Source organism: Rhyacophila brunnea, unplaced genomic scaffold, assembly GCF_057557595.1.
Source record: "Rhyacophila brunnea isolate RB1 unplaced genomic scaffold, BYU_Rbru_1.0 scaffold_2, whole genome shotgun sequence".
NCBI classification, from domain to species: Eukaryota; Metazoa; Arthropoda; class Insecta; order Trichoptera; family Rhyacophilidae; genus Rhyacophila; species Rhyacophila brunnea.
In genome coordinates, this window is record NW_028232859.1 from 51,408,428 (window position 1) to 51,427,815 (window position 19,388).

Sequence of the window (19,388 nt, forward strand, 5' to 3'; positions counted from 1 at the left end):
TGTCTTCACTATTTAAAATTAGTTTTCTTACTTCAAATATAATTCAAATCATTTTGGAAGACGATTTTACATATTATTATTATTAATATTGTTTACAAAATAAACCTAAAAAAATTACTAAACAATTTTTATTATAAATAATTATATAACTACGTCAGATTATAATATCTAATATATTATGGCCAGTACCTAATATTATTTTATAGCCGATATTGAGTATAAGAAGCAAGAGTTTTCTTCATTAAATTTTCATTAGAGTTAGTTTGTATTAAAATTCATTTTAATTTATTTATATTGTAATTGTGGAATCTCCAATGAGTTGGAAGCGAACATTTACATTCCTGTAAAATATATTTTATTCTATCCCAATATTTGGTTTGGATTTGTCTAGAATTGCTAAATAACAAATGTGGTGCTTTCATAACAATTTATAACAGCATGTGTTTTGTCATTAACAAAAATTGTTGTCCATCATTCTGACCTTCACGCGGGGTCACACTATCATGCCATCACATTCATTCGATATTTCAACGGCTCCTGTCGTCTGACGGCCAGTGTGAAATATCGAAACAGTACTTCTTTTCAAATCTAAGCTGAAATTAAGAAAGACAGAAAAATCGATGAAACCGTTAAAGAAATAAAACAGAAAAAAAATACCAGAATAAAAAATATTCGACTAGCAAAGATTTGTAATATTCTGTTTTCCTTATTTTGCAGATTGAGAATAAGTACAAAATTTCAACTTCGGCCATTAATAATCTTTATCGCAAAAACAAGAAAGGGTAAGTGGAAGTCACTTTTTGTCTAATTTCATTATGCTTTATTAATCTATCATTCTTTTATATTATTTATATATATTGGGCGCTTATTTAGCATTACTTCTAACAAAAATAATTCACCTGTGTATTATCAATATTAATATTGTTACATTAATCATTATTGTATTTAATACTTCTTTTCAACAATATGTGCATAATATTATGTTTCCATTATTTTTACTAACACTCAATCTTTTCAATAATGCATTTTGGTGCATCTATAATCTATAGCAAAAAATATATTTAGCTAGGTACAAACACATTCATTGAAAAATTCAATAATATTTTTATTATGATCAGCGCATCTATTATATATACAAGATTGCTATCGGCCGCTATCGGTACCTATCGAGAGTAGTTTTTCATAATTTTGTATTGAAGTATTATAATTTTTACAATAAATTAGTTGTAATTGTTACAATAAGTGCTATGTTTTAACAGCACCTCTCTTGGTTGTGTTAACTTTTAGAGTGAGAGAGTCTTGAGTATTTAGACGGCTAACTTATTGTAACAATTATAAAACTTTAATAGAAAATATGATAAACTACCCTCGATAACCGCCGATAGCGGCCGATAGCAGTATTGTGTATTTAATAGTTGCGCTGGGCAATTTAAATTTCAAAATGATATAAAGTTGATAATACTATTCAAACAATTACTAGTACATATTGTGAAGCACAATAAATAATATAGTATGTGTTTCTAAGGATTATTTCACACACACGACATTTCGCAATTTGTGTGGGCTGCAAAATGCAGTTACGTTAGTCGTTGGAATTTAATATAATTCTTTTGGAGCAATACTCGTTTGTAAATGATTGTCTTTTTAATCATAGAAGTCCTGTATAAACAACGTAATAATATAACCTCATTTTTTGATTGGTGATACGACCGTACAGTTGTGATACGTGCAAGCATTAGTTTTTAGTGTTTTATGTAGAGTTTTAAAATGTTATCTAATTTAATTGTTATTTGTTACAGGATTACGGCCAAAATTGACGACGATATGTTGACGTACTACTGCAATGAAGATCTTTTCCTACTTGAAGTGAGGCAAGTTCCCAGCGTAGACGAGGAGCTGTATGATATCACATTTGTCGAATTACAAGATCATTAGCACATCAAATTGTTTAATTATAAGATAATATATTTTTAATTTACCAAGTCATTCCAAGCAACAACAGTTGACATTATCTTCCTCTCTAGAAAATTGTGCTCAAATTAAAAAAATAGAAAGAAATAAAATAGGCCTAGGATTTTTCAGTGCAACTTTTAAAATAAGAACATTCACTAATTATTCACAACGAAACATTATTCTTTATTCGAATTCTGTTGTATTGCAGTTGGATCTTCTTGCACAATGCTCTGATTGATAAGGTAATAAATAATACAGTTAGATATTATTTATTTTAATGTAATTAAATACGTACTTAAAAAATGAATATTGACATTATTTCGTAGTGTTTAGAAGCTAGCCTGTTAGTGTTACGCATTCCAGTCGAATGATCTACATTTAAATTCGAGAAAAACAATCTTTCCGTTAAGTTTTATTTTTAAGATATTATCTAGCGTAAGAAAATTTCAATTGAAAAAATAATATAATGTAAATTCATATAAAAATAACAGTTGAATTGATTGCTAGAGAATAGCATTGTGAGTCAAGTGTACATTATAATATTGAAAAGTTTGAACTCGCCAGAATAATATCGTTATTCAAAATGGCCATGCGATGACCGTGGCTCGTCTGGTGAGTTGATCTCAAAATGAATCTTATGAATTCTTCAAGAAAATCGAAATTGTGTGATGCCTTAAAACTTAAATAATATATTACGTAATAAAAGATGATTGTATTTTGACAAAATAATTTTGTGCCTTTCATAGTTTAATAATTCAATTTATGACTGGCTTCTAATGTTCAATTATTGATATTTGAAAAATAAAAATTGAAAAGTAAGTTCATATTATAAAAGTATATTAATGTTAATTATATTTTTATAATCAAAGCTGTGATCATTGTCACAATCTGCCTATTAAACACTCTGTTAATATTAAAATAAAATCAATTCATATTTTACAATTGAAAATAACAGTGCGAATGAAATTATTATAATATCATAACTTCAATATGTTTTTTTAAAATGGTCATAATGCGTCATATTGTATGTTTAATTTTTATATTTTTTACAAAATAAAGGCTCAAATTTTGATATAATATTAGCTCTTAATTATTTACACGTATTTTGTCCCTACGGATGCTTACTTGTAGTTTAGTATTAAAAATTCAAAATATTTATATAAATAGTAATATTTTACAAAACAAACTTTTCGGACACATTCATTAATACACATACACAAGGGTCGAGAAATACCAGCCACAAAAGGAGGCCGATCACTGCCCGACAGACTGTTACCTAGTTTCATACAATTCTTTATTTGCAAACATACGGTCATAATAATATATTATTTCGTGTTGGATCGATCAACCGCTTTTTGAGGCTGGTGTATCACTGCTCTTACAGTAAAAATCAATGCTTTCTTTTATTTTTAACCCACACAAAAAATAACAAGTACGAACTGAAAACCTAAAAATACATTGAAGTAAAGTGTAATGATAATAATGGAATAAATGTTTAAATGAATTTAAGTTGTTAAATTAAATGCCAAATTTATAAATATACCGTAAAATAACATCACTCTGATATTGATACTACCTACCATACTTACGGACCATTTAACATAATTTCAAGCATTGATACGAAAACACTAACGAAATCACATTTTCCGTAATAATTAACAGTTTAATCTAAAATCAGATTGATTCTAGATATAAGTGTAAAATTTTCTAAGTAATTTAGTCACAAAATATTACACAATATATATTTTAAATAGTAAAAAAACTGCCATATTACTGTTAATAAGCAGAAAATTGTGGAGGATAACGATTGATTTTGACATATCGGAAGAAAATCGGCACATTTTAAAATGGTACCTGACTTTTATGCTTTATATTCCGAATTATCAAATCAGTAATTATTATATGAAGCGAAATGTGAGGGAAGATTCTTAAATCTCATCCAAGGATTTGTAAAAAAAAGAATGGATACTATGTAGCTAAAGTTTAGCTTACGAATCAAAGCGGATGCAATGTACCAAATATTTTATTTCGTCTTAAATAAATAATATACTAAACATAAATAATTAATCAATAGTATATATTTGATTCACTTCAGGGAAATATTACATTTATAGTCTATAACTTATACAAAACTTGTCAAATAATGTGGAAAGATATTAATCAATTATTGTTATTTGTTTAAAGCTGTGTTGCCATTACCAACGAAAAGACATTATAAACTATTTGGTACTCTGCACGTATATAAATATATGAATTAAGTTATTTTTATCGTATCATTATTACACATATATTATTTAGTATAATATTTTGTCGAATGTGTAAAAATTGTTATTCAGAAGTGGTTTTAAATTATATATTATTATGTTTATAATATTCAATTCAAATATTACATTACTACATTTAAATATCTTCGTAAACATATACATTCATTCATGCCTACAATGTTTAAATATTTGATTATATTGTCAAACCAACTGAGTATTTCTTGATGAAACTTAATATCATCGTATAGATTATATAATATTATCATAGTCAATATTTTCATTTCATGTAAAAATCTAAACTAATCTAAAAATCTAATTGTCACAATTCGATAAGTGTTAGAGACAAGCCTGGCGTGTAGCAATTAGCATGATGTTCTTAGCACGGAATGATCTATAAAAAAACCTATTTTGGTAGTAAGATGCATAGGCGTTTACTCGACCGCACTAGACTCGACTTTATGATCGAAAAAACTGTAAAATATGTCCGTGTGAAGCATCCTTTAGCCTAAGACAGCTAAAAATAAATTTATGGACGGAATTTAAAAACAGCATTTCAAACGAATAGAAAATATTGACTGTGATTATAAATATACCTACACAGAATATTAATTGAATAAGCGTAGAATCATCATCATTGTAAGCAGTTAGAATTCAATTATCTCTCCAGCATGACAAGTAAAATAAGATCGAATAAATATAAGACAGATTTTTGTTGTTTAATTTTGCAATATTAATTCATCCCGAACCCATAAGGTGGAGGCATTTATATAGTGACACTAGTTTCTAAGAAGTATGTCAGAAAAACTACGACTTGTGGTAAAAATTCTGTAGCCATATAATTAGTTATTATTATTGTAATAAGATTTTTCTTACAATTATATTATTTTTATCAAAGTTTATATTTCAAAAAAAGATTTTTCAATAAATACATGTGTTTCTTTAAATAACGTTCTTTTCTTACCCTTTTATGACTATTTTACTCTTCCAATCCTACTGTTTCTACGACAAAAAAGACGAGACTCAAACTAAAATTCCAGCCAGTATCTAGCTAATGTATTTCAATGGCAGCTCGCTCACGGCAAGACTGGAATCTCTCAGTTTCAAAATGTTCGCAAATAAACTGAAGAGACGCGACATGCTAATCTCCCAGTCTTTCAGTTTCCAGTCCCCTATAAAACAGTAGTAACATGGTAACAATATTAGTAGATTCGATGAAAAATCATATTTTCTTACCAAAATTGGTAGCACTGAACTGAACAAGTAAAGACGTCAAAAGTTAAAGATGGGCGAACCGATTTTTAATTTAAAATTTGTATTAGAAATTGAGAAATACCCCCTGCCCGTATAATTACAGACTGCAATTTATTCCATACATTTCCGTTTATATTTTTTATATTATATTATAATATTTTATATAATATATTTTGACAGTGTGAGGTTATACGATTATTACTTCAAGTGGGTTTCAGTAGCGCTGTGTGCGAAGCATTCGTCACTGGCCAATTTATGAGTTCCGTCAGCAACCAGTTCGTCGGATTTTAGTTTCTCCATGAGCGAAAGGCCTAAGTCTTAGGCCAGGGCTGGGGAATCTTGTAATGCACCCTGTTTAGCTGGGAAGACTTTAACCTACTACGCCAGGATTCAAGAAACTTTAAAATGTATTTATGTATGTGTATTTTGTAAAAATCAGTGCTCGAAATGGACCGGAATGCACCGGAGCGCCATTCCGGTTCATGCAATTGGTAAAGTTATCGCTCCGTCTCGTGGAAAAAAATATTTGACCGTCTGACCTAGATAGGCCATATAACAAAAAAATTAGCACACTTATTTTCATAAATTTTGATGACTGTTAACGGCCCACATGCTCGTCGTAGGTCAAAATTGAGTTTTTATTGTATTTTAAAACCATGATCCTGGACACTCCTTAAACGTTGTAGATAATATATTTATATAATTTTGAAGTCTTATTATCCCTCATATTTATTTTAAACATTTCATGACTGCATAAAGTATTTTTATTACATAAAATAGTATTCTTTTAAACCTCTCGATCTAATGTTTTAGAATATAGTCGTATTTCAGTAACAGGTAACATTAACAGGAGCGCTCTATAATTTTCCGAGAATATTAACATATTTTTATAATTTTATGTATGTTTTATAAAAATAGGTGTGTTAGATTTTTGTTTTATTGTTTACTTAGCTCACTGACTCAAATGGTCAACTTAAATTTTCAATATAAGAAAATAGGGATAGGGGTAGGATCTGTTTCGCTTAGGGGAGGAAAAGGAATAACCCAATCTAATTAAATTAATTAATTTATGCCAGTTCAAAAAACACACGTTTATTGGAGCACCAATCTACAATTATTATTAGTCATAAATGATCTCTTGGACGAGAGGGTGATCGCTGTCGTGGACCCCGCTAATGGGGCTACGGCTGCCGGAGAGTCTTGTTTGGTGAAGATAACTCTGGACCACAGTTGTTGATTGAGATGAGAAAGAGAGAGAACTCTGAGCGGGTTGGAGCACTGAGAGCTTTTGATCGTTTGGATTTCGCTAGTCTTTCAATGTTTGGTGTTAAATTTATTACTGAGAGCAGCAGAGAATTCTTCAAATTTGAATTAGTTATTCGCAACCTTGTTTTGCTTTTAATCAGCATTCAGGTGTTGAAAATATGAAGATGGATTCAGTTATGGCGCCTACTTCAAAAGACTAAGTAGGCGCAAAGATGCAATGCGCCACTTGTAATCATCCAATGCGCCACGGTTTGGCCATCACTAGAATAGACCCATATGAATTATATTAGTTATTATAATAAACCTATGTAACTCAAGCGCGCACATGAAAAATGCTATGGGGGGTCCATTTCCAAAAAATATTCATATTTTATTATTTATTTTTTAATGCTGGACGGTGCCAATGTCTTCCGCATTTACCCGCCAACTACTTATAGCCTCTCATCGCTTTAATCACGGACCTCCATACTTTTCCGGGTGTATTCACCATACCCAGACACTCCACACTGTGAGTATGGCGTTGAAGACCTGGCCTGGAGCTATAACTACGGGTGCACTAATTTATGAGTGTCACGGCTCGTCGCTGACATAGGGCAAAACGCCGAGATAAGGGGCAAACCAGTGAGAAGACTATTCGATAGCCGAATCATCTTAGTCACGATCCTCAATCATGAAGGCTTGACGAAGAAGAAAGCAATAAAAAAAATTCAACAATAATTCCTATTGATAATTGAATATTTTCAAAACTCGACTTCGTTTTTTTTTTCTAGATGCCTTTATGGATACCTCGCATTTACTATCGAGGTTTCTTTCAGGACTTTGGCAGGCAAACTACTCTACTTGATGCTAGTCAAATGAAAATTTTTCCAGCTGAGAAATATCCCTTATTGAAACCTATTCTTCTACCCGCATCGGGTATTGCTAATTTGAATTCGGCCAGGGCCTATGAAACCGCCTTGCAAAAACCCTGGAAAATTCTTTGTAGCGCAAAGCGGTTGTGATTCTAATGAATATTTTGTCGTATTCATTGGGAACTGAGAACTGCGATGTATAGCCGATTTTTTCCCGTGGTAAAAGAAATGTCGCATAGGACTGATATTCTGAGCATATACTTATCCTATCTTATATGACTGCAGTCATTGGATCTGAAAGGCTTGGATATTCATTACATGTCACCATTTATTATTTTAATTCTTTTTATTACATCAATACAGAATTTAAAAAGTGCATCTCTTCCGGCCTCGTTTGCCATGGTCCCCTGAAGGTCTCGAATGTCCGCATCTGCCATCTGTAATAAAAAGTTCAGGTTCTGCCGCTCCTTGCTAAAAATTTGACAATCTAGGAGTAAATGTAGGACGTCCTGGTTGCTTCCGTCGTCGCATGGGCACTTTCCATCAGATGTTATTTTAAACCGGTGCAGGTATGCTAGCATGACTCGATGACCTGTAAGGATCTAAGTCATCTCAAAACACAGCCCCTTATGCACCCAGACAATGAAGGTAAAAACTTTCGAGTCAACTCGCCTGTCCAAGAGTTTATGTATCGTGAGTTCCATTCGTTGTTCACCATATTTGAAATTGTAATTTTCGCGTAGCTCAGAGGAAATTCGTCATAAGCTATCGCGGTCGTGGGTTCAGAGACATCATGACGAGCCAATTTGTCGGCTCTTTCATTTCCTTCTATCCCGGTGTGTCCCCTTATCCACTTGAAATGCACATCGGGGTGACGCCGTCTCAGTATTGCAGACTCGCTGTGAATAGAAAAGACAATCGGATTAGTAGACAAGGGATCTCCAATTGCTTATATTGAGCCTTTGGAGTCAAATACTATGGTTTTCGGTGAGCTTTCGTTGGATTTGATATTAGCCTGCCCACTCCAGAGCGCGTTGGATGGCATAGAGTTCGGCCTGCATTACAGTACAATAGCTGGCAAGGCGACATTTAGAAGCCGCTATCTTACTGCCATTAATGTATGCCACAAATCCTGCACCAGTACCGCCATCGATTTTGCTCCCATCCGTGAAAATCGACATGTTATTGCGTTCGTTGCTTTCCAACGTTGCAGGATAAGAAACCACTTAGTCTAGCCAGGTGTGGCAGCCTTCTATAGTCCACCGGTTTTTCGTAAAGCCTATCGTCTGGCAGAAAACCTGCGAGGCCCTACTCGCCCTTCTTAGCTCTATAAGTGAAAGCGATTTGTTTTAAACGTAAATCTAGATGCATAAGTCCTGCTAGAGCTTGCGTTGAATTTAGCGAAGCCGTGCGGTAAGTTCTGCATATTCGTATCGTTAGTGCTCGCTGAACCGTATTGAGTTTTTTTGCTATGTTTTTTCCTTTTGGTAGCTTCAGACCATATGCTGGCCGCATACGTGATCATATACTCCATAGCACAAGCAAGTGTAGAGAATTCGAAGAGCTTCAGAAGATACACCTCATGTGGGTTAGGCCATTCTTGCTAGTTTGAGCAAAGTCATCGCTGCTCTTTCGCAGATGCTGTCCGTGTGCTTCGACCAATTTAATTTGTCATCGATTACTACCTCTAAAAGTTTAAAATCCCTAGAAAAGGATAGAGGTTGCCCATTCATCACCAACGAAGGCGGAGAGACGCGCCTCCTTGGAAAGATAAAGCCTTCGTTTTTTTTCCGTGGAGAAAGACGGTTTGACCTTCATTCCCCAGGCTTCGACGCTCTCTAACGCGCTGTTAGTCATGGAGAGAACCAAGTTCTTTGGATTCCACAATCAGCAATACATCATCAGCAAAGGCCTGTGCGTGTACACCTTCAGGAAACGGCATAGAGAGAAGATTGTCGAAAACTATGTTCCACAGGACAGGGCCGCAAGACGAACGCTGTATGCATCTTTTTGATGTCTCTTTGGTAGCAGATATTCCAGCATATTCGACGAAGACTTCTCGGTTGGATAGATAGTTTTTGATAAGCCTGAAAATGTTAGCGGGACAAATTTTACATTTCAACTGTTGGGGAAGATATGGCCACCGTGCGTTGTCAAATGCCCCTGTGATATCAAGAGATACCGCCACTACGAGCTGACCATCGCGGCTAGCCCTTCCTGATTCGATCAATTGTTGCATGAAGCGCGTCTTCAGTACTCTTTTGAGGGGTGAAACCGTACTGGTATTCGCTGAGCAGACGTTTAGTCTGAAGTTTCCAAGAAACTCGATTAATAAATAATTTTTCGAGTACTTTGCCGAACACGGGCAGCAATCCGATGGGCCGATATGACGAGACGTTAGCGTAGTCGTCTTTTCCCGGTTTGGGAATGACCAAAATTCTAGCTACCTTCCAGATTTCTGGAAAATGACCAATTTGCAAACAAGCATTATAAAGAGCGACAACTAAGCTAGGAACAGTTAAGAACGAATTGAGACAGATATCCGCCGTGAAGCTGTCGTGTCCCGGAGCTTTAACTGGATTGAACACCCTCATTGTTCTTTCTACCTCCTCGAGAGTGAAGTTCTCGTCGTCATCTTTCTTTGAAGGAATCGAGACGTCATTTCGGATCAATGTCTGTTGCTCCGTTTCGCTTGCAATATTGTCGTCTGGAAAAAAATACACAAGAATAGCCTCTGCAGATTCGAGAGCTGAAGAGGTCATGCGGCCGTTTATTGTCAGAGTTTCATGCGGTTTGATCGCTTTACTTTTGAGCATTCTCTGAAGACTAGACCATACATTATCTTTTCCCTGAACCGAGCAATGATTCTTCCAGCTTTCTAATTTCGCTTCCGCCATCGCACCATCGCAGTTTCATACTTATTCTGTGTGGCTTCAAAACTCTGTCTAGTGAGCGGCCGTCGAACCACGCCAGAATTGCGAAATTTTGTCCTTGCTACTCTAAAAACCGTCTTCAGTGTATCTAGTTCCGGACACCACCATGGATTACTTTTTCTTTGGAATCCTTCGCCCGAAGAGCGCACCATCGTGCTCTCGCATGCCGACTCGTTTGCCAATGACCATTCTTTGACAATGTCTTCGAGCTCATGTGCGTCTGTGACGTTATCTAACCTATCTACAGTGATACGCAGTTGACGCATGTAAACTTTCCCTTTTTGGGACATTCCGCAATTTTGTGGTCCCTCCCCACATCCCCGCACGCACCAGCTTCCTTGCAAGTTTGCCCATAGCCTATGCATTTCGTGCAATGCACAACACTAGAGCATGGCTGCACTCGAACCCGCTGGAAACCAACGTTCAGGCCGCCAACTTCCACCATCTGATGATAGAGGCCTGAGGTTGCGAGGCAGTGGGCTTTCTAGACAAAGCGACATCATCAATAATGCGACTGAATTAACAATGAATGAAGCAATAAGTCAGCCCATGAAACGAAGAGAAGCTCTAAAAACTCTAGATAGAGGGAAACTATAGGCGACGCCTGTAATATCAGAATAATAATTCTTGTTCCTACAAACTTATCTGTAGAATGGTCAAAAATGGAACTACGAACTACCATAGGACGCCATTTTGAAAATACCATTAAAATGTCAGATTTTGTCCAGTTACTAGTCTTGACTGGGTAGTTTTCGAGAGTGGCTCTCTCATCCCATTCTTCAGATAAGTATGTAGGTCTGTACTCGTATTTTTCCATCCTCTGTAGTGCAGGAAAAACTATAATAATAACCGGTTCCTAAGACGTATCAACACTAGCTTTGCGAGACTTCCCGATTTTTACGGAACGTCCTGCTTTTAAAGCAGAAAATAGATTTTCCCACGCGGGACAGCTAAATTCACGTTTATTCAACAAAATACAAATAAAACGTTTAGTTTAAGATGAAAGAACGCAATGAATGCGTGATGGAGAAGTAGATATTATGGACTATTGATGTGATTGCGAAAAATTCGAAAGACTCAACTGCATTATTCCCGGAAAAAGAGACTAAAATATTTTCAAGCTAATGTCATTTATGTTAAGAAAGTATACTTACCAACATTAATTATTGCTATACCGAAACAGGTATTTTCTCAAATGACTTTAAAATGGTCAGATGCAAGAAACAGATGTTTTATTGAGTTGATAAAATCGGAATTACTTGTTCATTCAACATGATAATAATATATTCATGTGCTGAATTTGACCGATACATTGAGCAGCAAAAAAATACTCTTCAGAAAGTAAAATCTTCAGTCAAGTACTCAAGTACAAATACGCGTCGAGAAAAAATATTGTTATTATTATTTTGATAGTAACTTTACCTTCAAAGGTAGGTTTAGATACATAGAAAAGTGGTGTAAGTCATTGAAATGAAATCTTTCAGAAAAAACGTTGAAAGCCGAAGTGGTGTAAATCGTTTCGACAGTAAATGAATGATACGTTTTCCAATATATTCAGGTAAATATGACGGCTATCAGTTAAAGATGATTTAAATGAATAGATTGTGCAAATCAGATCAAAGTTTCTGAATTACACCAAGCTTTATAAAGTGTCTACTAGTAAACCCCAATTTTTGGAAATCGACCTTTTATGAATTACACCACTTAAGCTTTCAGGACTCGTAGTTTGTGTTGTATTGTGGAAATGAATATTGAACTTATGCGTTTTTAGGTTGTCCCGCTTTTTGCTCCTGAATCCCGATTTTTAAAATTTGACATGGTAAAAATTCCGATTTCCCGGTAGGTACCAGTATAATAATATGCTCCAGTATTATGTGTATATTTTTTTAACTGGGCACACTACTTACATAAACTCGATGGTTGCGCAGTCGGTAAAACAGTCCTCCTTCGTGGCTAATAAAAAGCAATGTTTATCTAATGTCAATATTTTCTGTCAAAAACTAATTCCGTTATATTTTTCACATTCACCTTCAACTTTATGTCGAAATTATCATAATTTAGTGCTTTAATTTAGTTTCGAGATAGTAGTTAGTTTTAAAAATATAAATTATGAATATTTTCGCCGGATTTATTCTCGCCGGCTTAGTCCGATTTTGGTTAATCACGTCCCAATACAGAGAAGTTATTTCAAACCGGGTTGAATTATCAACTCCAATTAACTCATGGAAGCGGTTAATGGAAGGCGTTTATTTATTCGACGAAGGAATAGATCCTTACCAAGGAGACATGTTCCACGAATCTCCACTAATACTGATACTATTCCATCGTCTCACAAAAAACTTACCACAACTCCTGCCGTTCATTTTCACGCTGTGCGATTTAATTACGGCATTCTGCTTGTATTTAACTGCCAAAAAGTTTATGAAGATACTAAAGGAACAACAAGACAGAGATAAAAGCGATTATGTGAAAGATTGCGGTCCTCTGTTATTAAAAAGAGATGACTTTGAGACAGCTCCTGTTTATGTGCTGACGACTTATTTATTTAATCCATACTCTGTTTTGAATTGTGTGGCAATGACCACGACAGTGTTTAATAATGTGTTCGTATCGATTGCGTTTCTATCGATGGTTCACGGATATAGATATGTTTGCTGCTTCGCAATAGCCATTGCGGCGCACCAGGCGTTATATCCCGCCCTTCTAATCGTTCCTGCATTAATATTCATCCAAAACACATCTAAAGGTTGTGATATCTGTTCATACATAATAACACTGACAGTGTTCGTTTTATCGTGGGGATTTCTGATATATTGCTGTGCATTTATCATGAATGGATCGTATAGTTTCCTAGAAAATACATATGGTTTCATGTAAGTGTATAATGTTGACAAGTTGTATTTATGGTATATTCGTGGTCGTACAGGCAGAAGTCACTAACTCCAGTTTTGACGAAATTGAGATTTTAATGTCATTATATAGAAAAAGTAATGCTGGTTGACTGGCATAAGTCATGATTTAAGATTATTGAACATATAAAAAAATAAATGTAATGAAGAACACTAAAAATAAAGATTTTACAACCATTTTAAGAACACCAAAACACAAAACATTGATTATCTCAGAACTGTGTATTTGGAGTTAGTGACTTCTGCCTGTACGCCCACGATATACAGTTAACTACTCCATTGCGTGGTAAATATGCCGCAGATGCCTGCATGAGGTTTTATAACTTTATTTTTAGACCAAACCAAACCTAACATAACATGACCTAACCTAACATGACCTAACCAAAACCTACCCCAACCCAATATAATCTTAGTTTGTGATAATAATGCATCAAAGAGTATTAAAATTCCAAATTTTAAATTAACAATTGTTGGATCGAAAAGCATCTGCTCCAACAGAAAAAGGTATTTAATATAATTGTCTACATGGAATAAACTGTTTTCATAAAAAAAAAATTATAAAACCTCATGCGGGCATCTGCAGCACAATTACCTTTTTTGAACCAATGAAAATTATTTAAATTAAATTAACTAAACATCACCCAAAATATTTAAAAGCCATTCAACAATTATTGGTGATATAATATATAATATACATATTTAAATCATTATCATCGTCTGCCTAAATAAATCCACTGCTGGATGAAGGCCTCACTAATCTAATTCCATTCCTTTGGTAATATAGTAAAATTGTGGATAGTAAAATAAGGTTCTATTTAAAAAAAATATTATGGCTGTTAATAAGTGGAAAACTATTGACACCATCAAAATAATAAACTATTTAAATTTGCACATTTAAAAACCAGAGTTAATTATATCATGAAATAATTTACTTGCTGAGAGACTTTTGTTATTTGCCAGTGGCCAGCAGGGAATGAAATTTTCAAAGATTGGTCCATAGATTTGATAATATATAAAGCCGCGTTGATACGGTCCAAGTACACTTGGACCGAGTGCCATCCAAGCGACAGCTTCATACTAATTATTCCTATCCAAGCTACTCGGACCGTGTCCTAGTCATCCAAGTTAGCTTCGATAGGAGTAATTTGTATGAAGCTGTCTCATACGAGTGTGCTTGGATGGCACTTGGTTCCAAGTGTACTTGGATCGTACTTGGACCGTGTCAACACGGCTTAACATACGTAGACATTTTAGTAATGATAATATTAGCCATATTCTACCTTCCTATGTAAGTATGATAGTTGCCATGGCATTGAATTATGAATAATTATAATTTCTCTATTATTAACATCAGATGCTTGTGTCTAATGAAGTTTCTATTGCCTTTCAGCCTGAGCGTCCCAGATTTAAAACCGAACATCGGACTCTTTTGGTATTTCTTTACGGAGATGTTTGAACACTTTCGAGTACTCTTCTTGTGTGCATTTCAAATTAACTCCGCTCTATTATACGTCATGCCGTTGACGCTGAGATTTAGAAATGAACCATTCCTGTTAGCAACCACACTGACAACGCTGACAACTATCTTCAAATCATATCCAAGCTTAGGAGATGTGGCATTTTATTTGGCACTGATACCCATGTGGAGACATTTATTTTCATGTAAGTTTACGTAGATTTCCACATGTCCCCACACAGTGAAGTACTAGCAGAGTTAACCTTATTTACAGTGTGTGATTGTCAACTGCTTACCATTTTTAATATGCATATAGATTACATAAAATGTATCTGCCATATTGCATTAAATTTACCGTTTTTTGACACTGTAAAGATCTTAAAATTTCACTCTCAATTATTCCATTCTTTCACACTGCATTCAGCGGCACAGCCCTCTGATGTGAAATGCGAAATGTAGAAGTCGCACATGTAGACATTTTTTTTTTAATTTCGAACAAAACTGCCAGTTTTGCTGCCAACTGGCATATATTGTTATCAATGACAGTTAACAACATTATCATAGTTATAACAAAAATATTTATAGTGTAGGTATTTACATCAATGAAAATTTTATTTTCAGTAGATCCAAAATAATAAATTACTTTGTATGTTGTTTATAGATATGCAACAGAAGTTCATTGTTGGATGCTTCCTGCTCGTTACATCAGCCCTCGGACCAACCGTTTGGCATCTCTGGATCTACTCCCGTTCAGCAAACGCCAACTTCTTCTTCGGCGTGACACTGGCATTTGCAACGGGTCAGATATTCCTGATAACTGATGTTCTCTTCGCATATATCAAGCGGGAATACGCTCTGAAACATGGCACTGGCAGAGAAATAGAAGGAAAGCCTGCGAAACTCGTTTTGCGGTAGTTCAGTTACGTTCCGGAGACAATTATTATTATTGCCACAGTGTGTTGTTCGGTGGTGATACGAGATAAGTAGCGAATATTTGAATTGTAAGGCCACAAAAAATACTTTCGAATCGAGTTTCATCGGTCTGTGATACTCCATCTATGAAAATAAATCTGCCGGAGAAGTTGCATATCATTTTAAAGGTACACATTTTTAAATAATCTAACATCCAAGAATTATTTCTCACATAAAACCGACGAAATGTATCTATCTACGTTTGAAAAATACATCAAACCTTTCCTGGAGATAATACCAATGAATAAAATTGTAATTTTAAATATACATACCGAACATCAATTATTATATAGTATTATATACATCAACATCAACCAGTTGTGAAGGGTGGTGGTAGGCTGTTAAGATCCACCATAAATAATGCACATTAAACTTTGTCAGCCATACGTATTAGTTTTCATTGAAATAAGACTACAATTTACAGATGGTGTTGTTAGTTTATTTCAATTAAACCCTGCGAAAGCCAAGCCATAATAGATAATAGTCAAAAAATACTCATCTATCTAGAGAATATCGAAAATTATGCGATTAAATCATACATAACTTTGGATATTTTATAGATAGAATAATATTTGTTAACTATTATAGTTTGGTTTAGGCAGGGCTTAATGAATTAAAAAAAAATGTACCAACAATATGTATTTTTAATCCAACGAAAACAAATAAGTATGAATGAAAAAGTGTGAACAATTTTGTCACATTGGCCAAAATATACCATAACTATTATGGTTTGGTTTAGGCAGGGTTTAATTGATTTTTAAAAACTATCTAACACCATCTGTAAATTCGGCCCCTTAGAGTCAAAGAAATGTATTTCATTTTTCTCTACTTTACAGGTGACCCCAAACACAAGTAAATTTACATTCCACAGACATTAACAAGAAAATGTTTGCAGGAGATATGTATTGACCTATCTTTTATCTATTGATTTTTTTTGTCACTTAGTTTCTTTGTCACTTAACGTAACATGACATTTTAATATCCAGTACCATACGTAATTCAAAATCGTTACAAATTAAGATACGTTTCTTTGACTCTAAGGGGCCGAATTGTAGTCTTAGTTCAATAAAAACAAATCTGTATAACGAACAAAGTTTAATGTGCACTATTTATGGTGGAACTTAACAGCCTACCTCCACCCTTTGCTACTGACATCAACTAATTTTATGATTGTATGTTGATAATATTATTTATATGAAAATATAAATTGTAACTGAAATTTCAGGTGAACATTTTCACTTTTTGAACTGTATGTGTCTGGGGAAATTTTTGAACTGAAAGGCTTGGCATTTTTCTTACATAAATATAGGTCTTAATTTTCCCAGACCTAGACTATAGTACAATATTAAATTTTATTCACAGTATAATTATTATTAAATTTATGTTGCGTTTGCATGTTGACGATTTCTGTCGGGTGGACCGTACATGGAAAATCAACATAAAACTCTGACCTGGCACACATCTTGCAACATTCCATAGCCTGCAATCTGTCTATAATTTCTGAAAAGTCATCACAGAAAAGAAAGAAATAACTGCTTAATTCATATTATATTCATAAGTAGCGTTCTATCCAATGTAAAACGTGCTTTTCTACCAAGACATCTTTATAGCTTGTTCAAACATATCAAACTTATGAATGTCACCCATATACACAATATAGCAATAGCAGAAATTTTAGCAGCTACAATAAACACGCCATGTAGCCAAAGTCATGAATGGGAAAAAAGTCGAGGTTGTGTTGATTTCTATGTTCGAGGCCTATGTAGGCTTTTCATTAAAAGTTGCCATTGATTATAATATGTATGTACCAGTGAAAAAATAATTTGACATAGGTACTGAATTTTTTATCAAACTCATTACTGGAATAACATTTATGTTATATTTGTCAAGTTTTTTTATTAGAATATTTTTTTTAATACATAAGTAAGTACATATTTTTTTTGTAGGTGTTACAAAGTTTTAATATTGCTCTAAACCAGTGGCGTCGCTAAAAATATTGGGTCACTATGCAAAAGTCACACAAAGGACCCCCGAAAAAAAATAAGTTTCATCCAAAATCAATATTTTTTGATTTCCGTATGATTTATTTTTATTCTATATTATTTTTTTGTTATATCAGCTTAAACAGGGCCTCGAAGCATTTCATACTTTCGCGATTATGTAGCTACTCCACTGCTGTAAACGCATAATACAAAATCTTTTCTATACACATGTATCGTTCTGAAATGATTTTAAAGATAGTTTTATTCTAACATTAATTTATTAATTATTGTAATTTGAATGCATTCCGTTAGTATTTATTTCAGTTGAAGGTTTTCTTATGTGTTCAGTTTAATAAAATGATTATTAGTCACACTGTGATGTGCTATATTTATGGTCCTTCAACAAAACATATTCTATTCATTGCGTTTAAAACGGATTACCGTCCATGACATTTTGTTTAGCGCATAAATTGGACATGGTTATGCATTTATAGATTAAGCAACGCTTTTGCAAAACTGAGCTAATCGATTATAGGGTTTTCACTTTTTTAAAACATCCATGCCATCAATATGATGACAATTTTCAAAACCTATTCAAAGGAACATGGAACATGTGGCAATAATTGTTACTCAACATAACACATTTTTTTTGGTATGCTTTATCTGTACAGACTTGCATAATTACGTCCAATTGATAATTATTATGGAAATAAATATGTAATAAGTCTTTCTCCAGTAGAATCTGTGTGCTATAGGAAATGGGAGATAAGTCTAGAGCCAAAAAAGATTGCGTTTTGAATAATTTTGTATGTAATAAAAAAACTTTTTTATTCAACGAATAAGTGCCCATACGCATTGTATGCAAAAACGATATGCGGCAGGCCGCTGCTGCTAGCCGCGATGCGGCCTGCCGCAAGTGCGTATGGGCACTAAGACACAAGATTTAAGAATGTATACATTCTATATTTTGAATATACATAGTTTGAAAACATCTCATACATAAATACGATACCCGACGGGATTTGCACCTGTATCTGCTGGATTCAATATATAGAATGTTTTATTTTTTTTAGAATTATTAATAACCATGTCGTTGCTTTTTTATACAAGGTGGTTGTTGGTAATTTAACTGGGTAACACCCAGGCTTTGAGAAAATCACATAAATATTGTGTCCTCACCGGGAATCGAATCCAAAACGCACTGCACCACGAGAGCCGTCTAATATATAAAAGGTTACATTCTCAAGTCTCGTGTCTTATTCGTTGAATAAAAAAATAGTTTATTATATTATTAGCAAGTCATTACATAGCATTTTTATGTTATAAAAACTAAATAATAGAGTAATCTGCGACGACGTCGGTTAGTACTTTAGGAATTAATTGATACCTTAATTTAATATACTAAAACCGATAGCCAAAATTATAACGCAATTCGATAAGCATTTCATGTAATAACTGCTAGTTAAAATCGTCATATTTAACTTAAGATGCCCGTAGCTTAATTGGAAAAGTATACTGGCCCGAATACAGCAGATACAGATTCAAGTCACG

General features: G+C 34.0%; 2 protein-coding genes across 9 annotated transcripts in view; both read left to right on the forward strand.

Annotated features, from left to right (window-relative positions):
* The window catches only part of grh (grainy head), a 562,310-nt gene extending 557,156 nt beyond the window's left edge, over positions 1-5,154 (forward strand). For 4 of the 8 annotated variants that reach the window (XM_085947266.1, XM_085947267.1, XM_085947270.1 and 1 more), the window contains 2 exons: positions 718-782; positions 1,800-5,154. In XM_085947266.1, coding sequence (XP_085803392.1) covers positions 718-782; positions 1,800-1,935 — 201 coding nt within the window. In that variant the 3' untranslated portion in view covers positions 1,936-5,154. The remainder of the gene's footprint in view (positions 1-717; positions 783-1,799) is intronic. The other 4 variants (XM_085947268.1, XM_085947269.1, XM_085947273.1 and 1 more) reach the window with 1 other exon arrangement.
* Positions 5,155-12,503: 7,349 nt separating this feature from the next.
* On the forward strand, positions 12,504-17,370 carry PIG-U (phosphatidylinositol glycan anchor biosynthesis class U). Its single transcript, XM_085946361.1, has 3 exons — positions 12,504-13,391; positions 14,818-15,089; positions 15,545-17,370. The coding sequence occupies exons 1-3, from the start codon at positions 12,628-12,630 to the stop codon at positions 15,796-15,798; spliced, it is 1,290 nt and encodes a 429-aa protein (XP_085802487.1). The 5' UTR covers positions 12,504-12,627; the 3' UTR covers positions 15,799-17,370.
* Positions 17,371-19,388: the final 2,018 nt, after the last annotated feature.

Excerpts from the sequence above, each read along its gene's own strand:
- PIG-U (XM_085946361.1), top strand. The coding sequence starts at position 12,628 with ATGAATATTTTCGCCGGATTTATTCTCGCCGGCTTAGTCCGATTTTGG. Across the intron at positions 13,392-14,817 it reads GAAAATACATATGGTTTCAT|CCTGAGCGTCCCAGATTTAA; the intron begins GTAAGTGTATAA and ends ATTGCCTTTCAG. Across the intron at positions 15,090-15,544 it reads GTGGAGACATTTATTTTCAT|ATATGCAACAGAAGTTCATT; the intron begins GTAAGTTTACGT and ends TGTTGTTTATAG.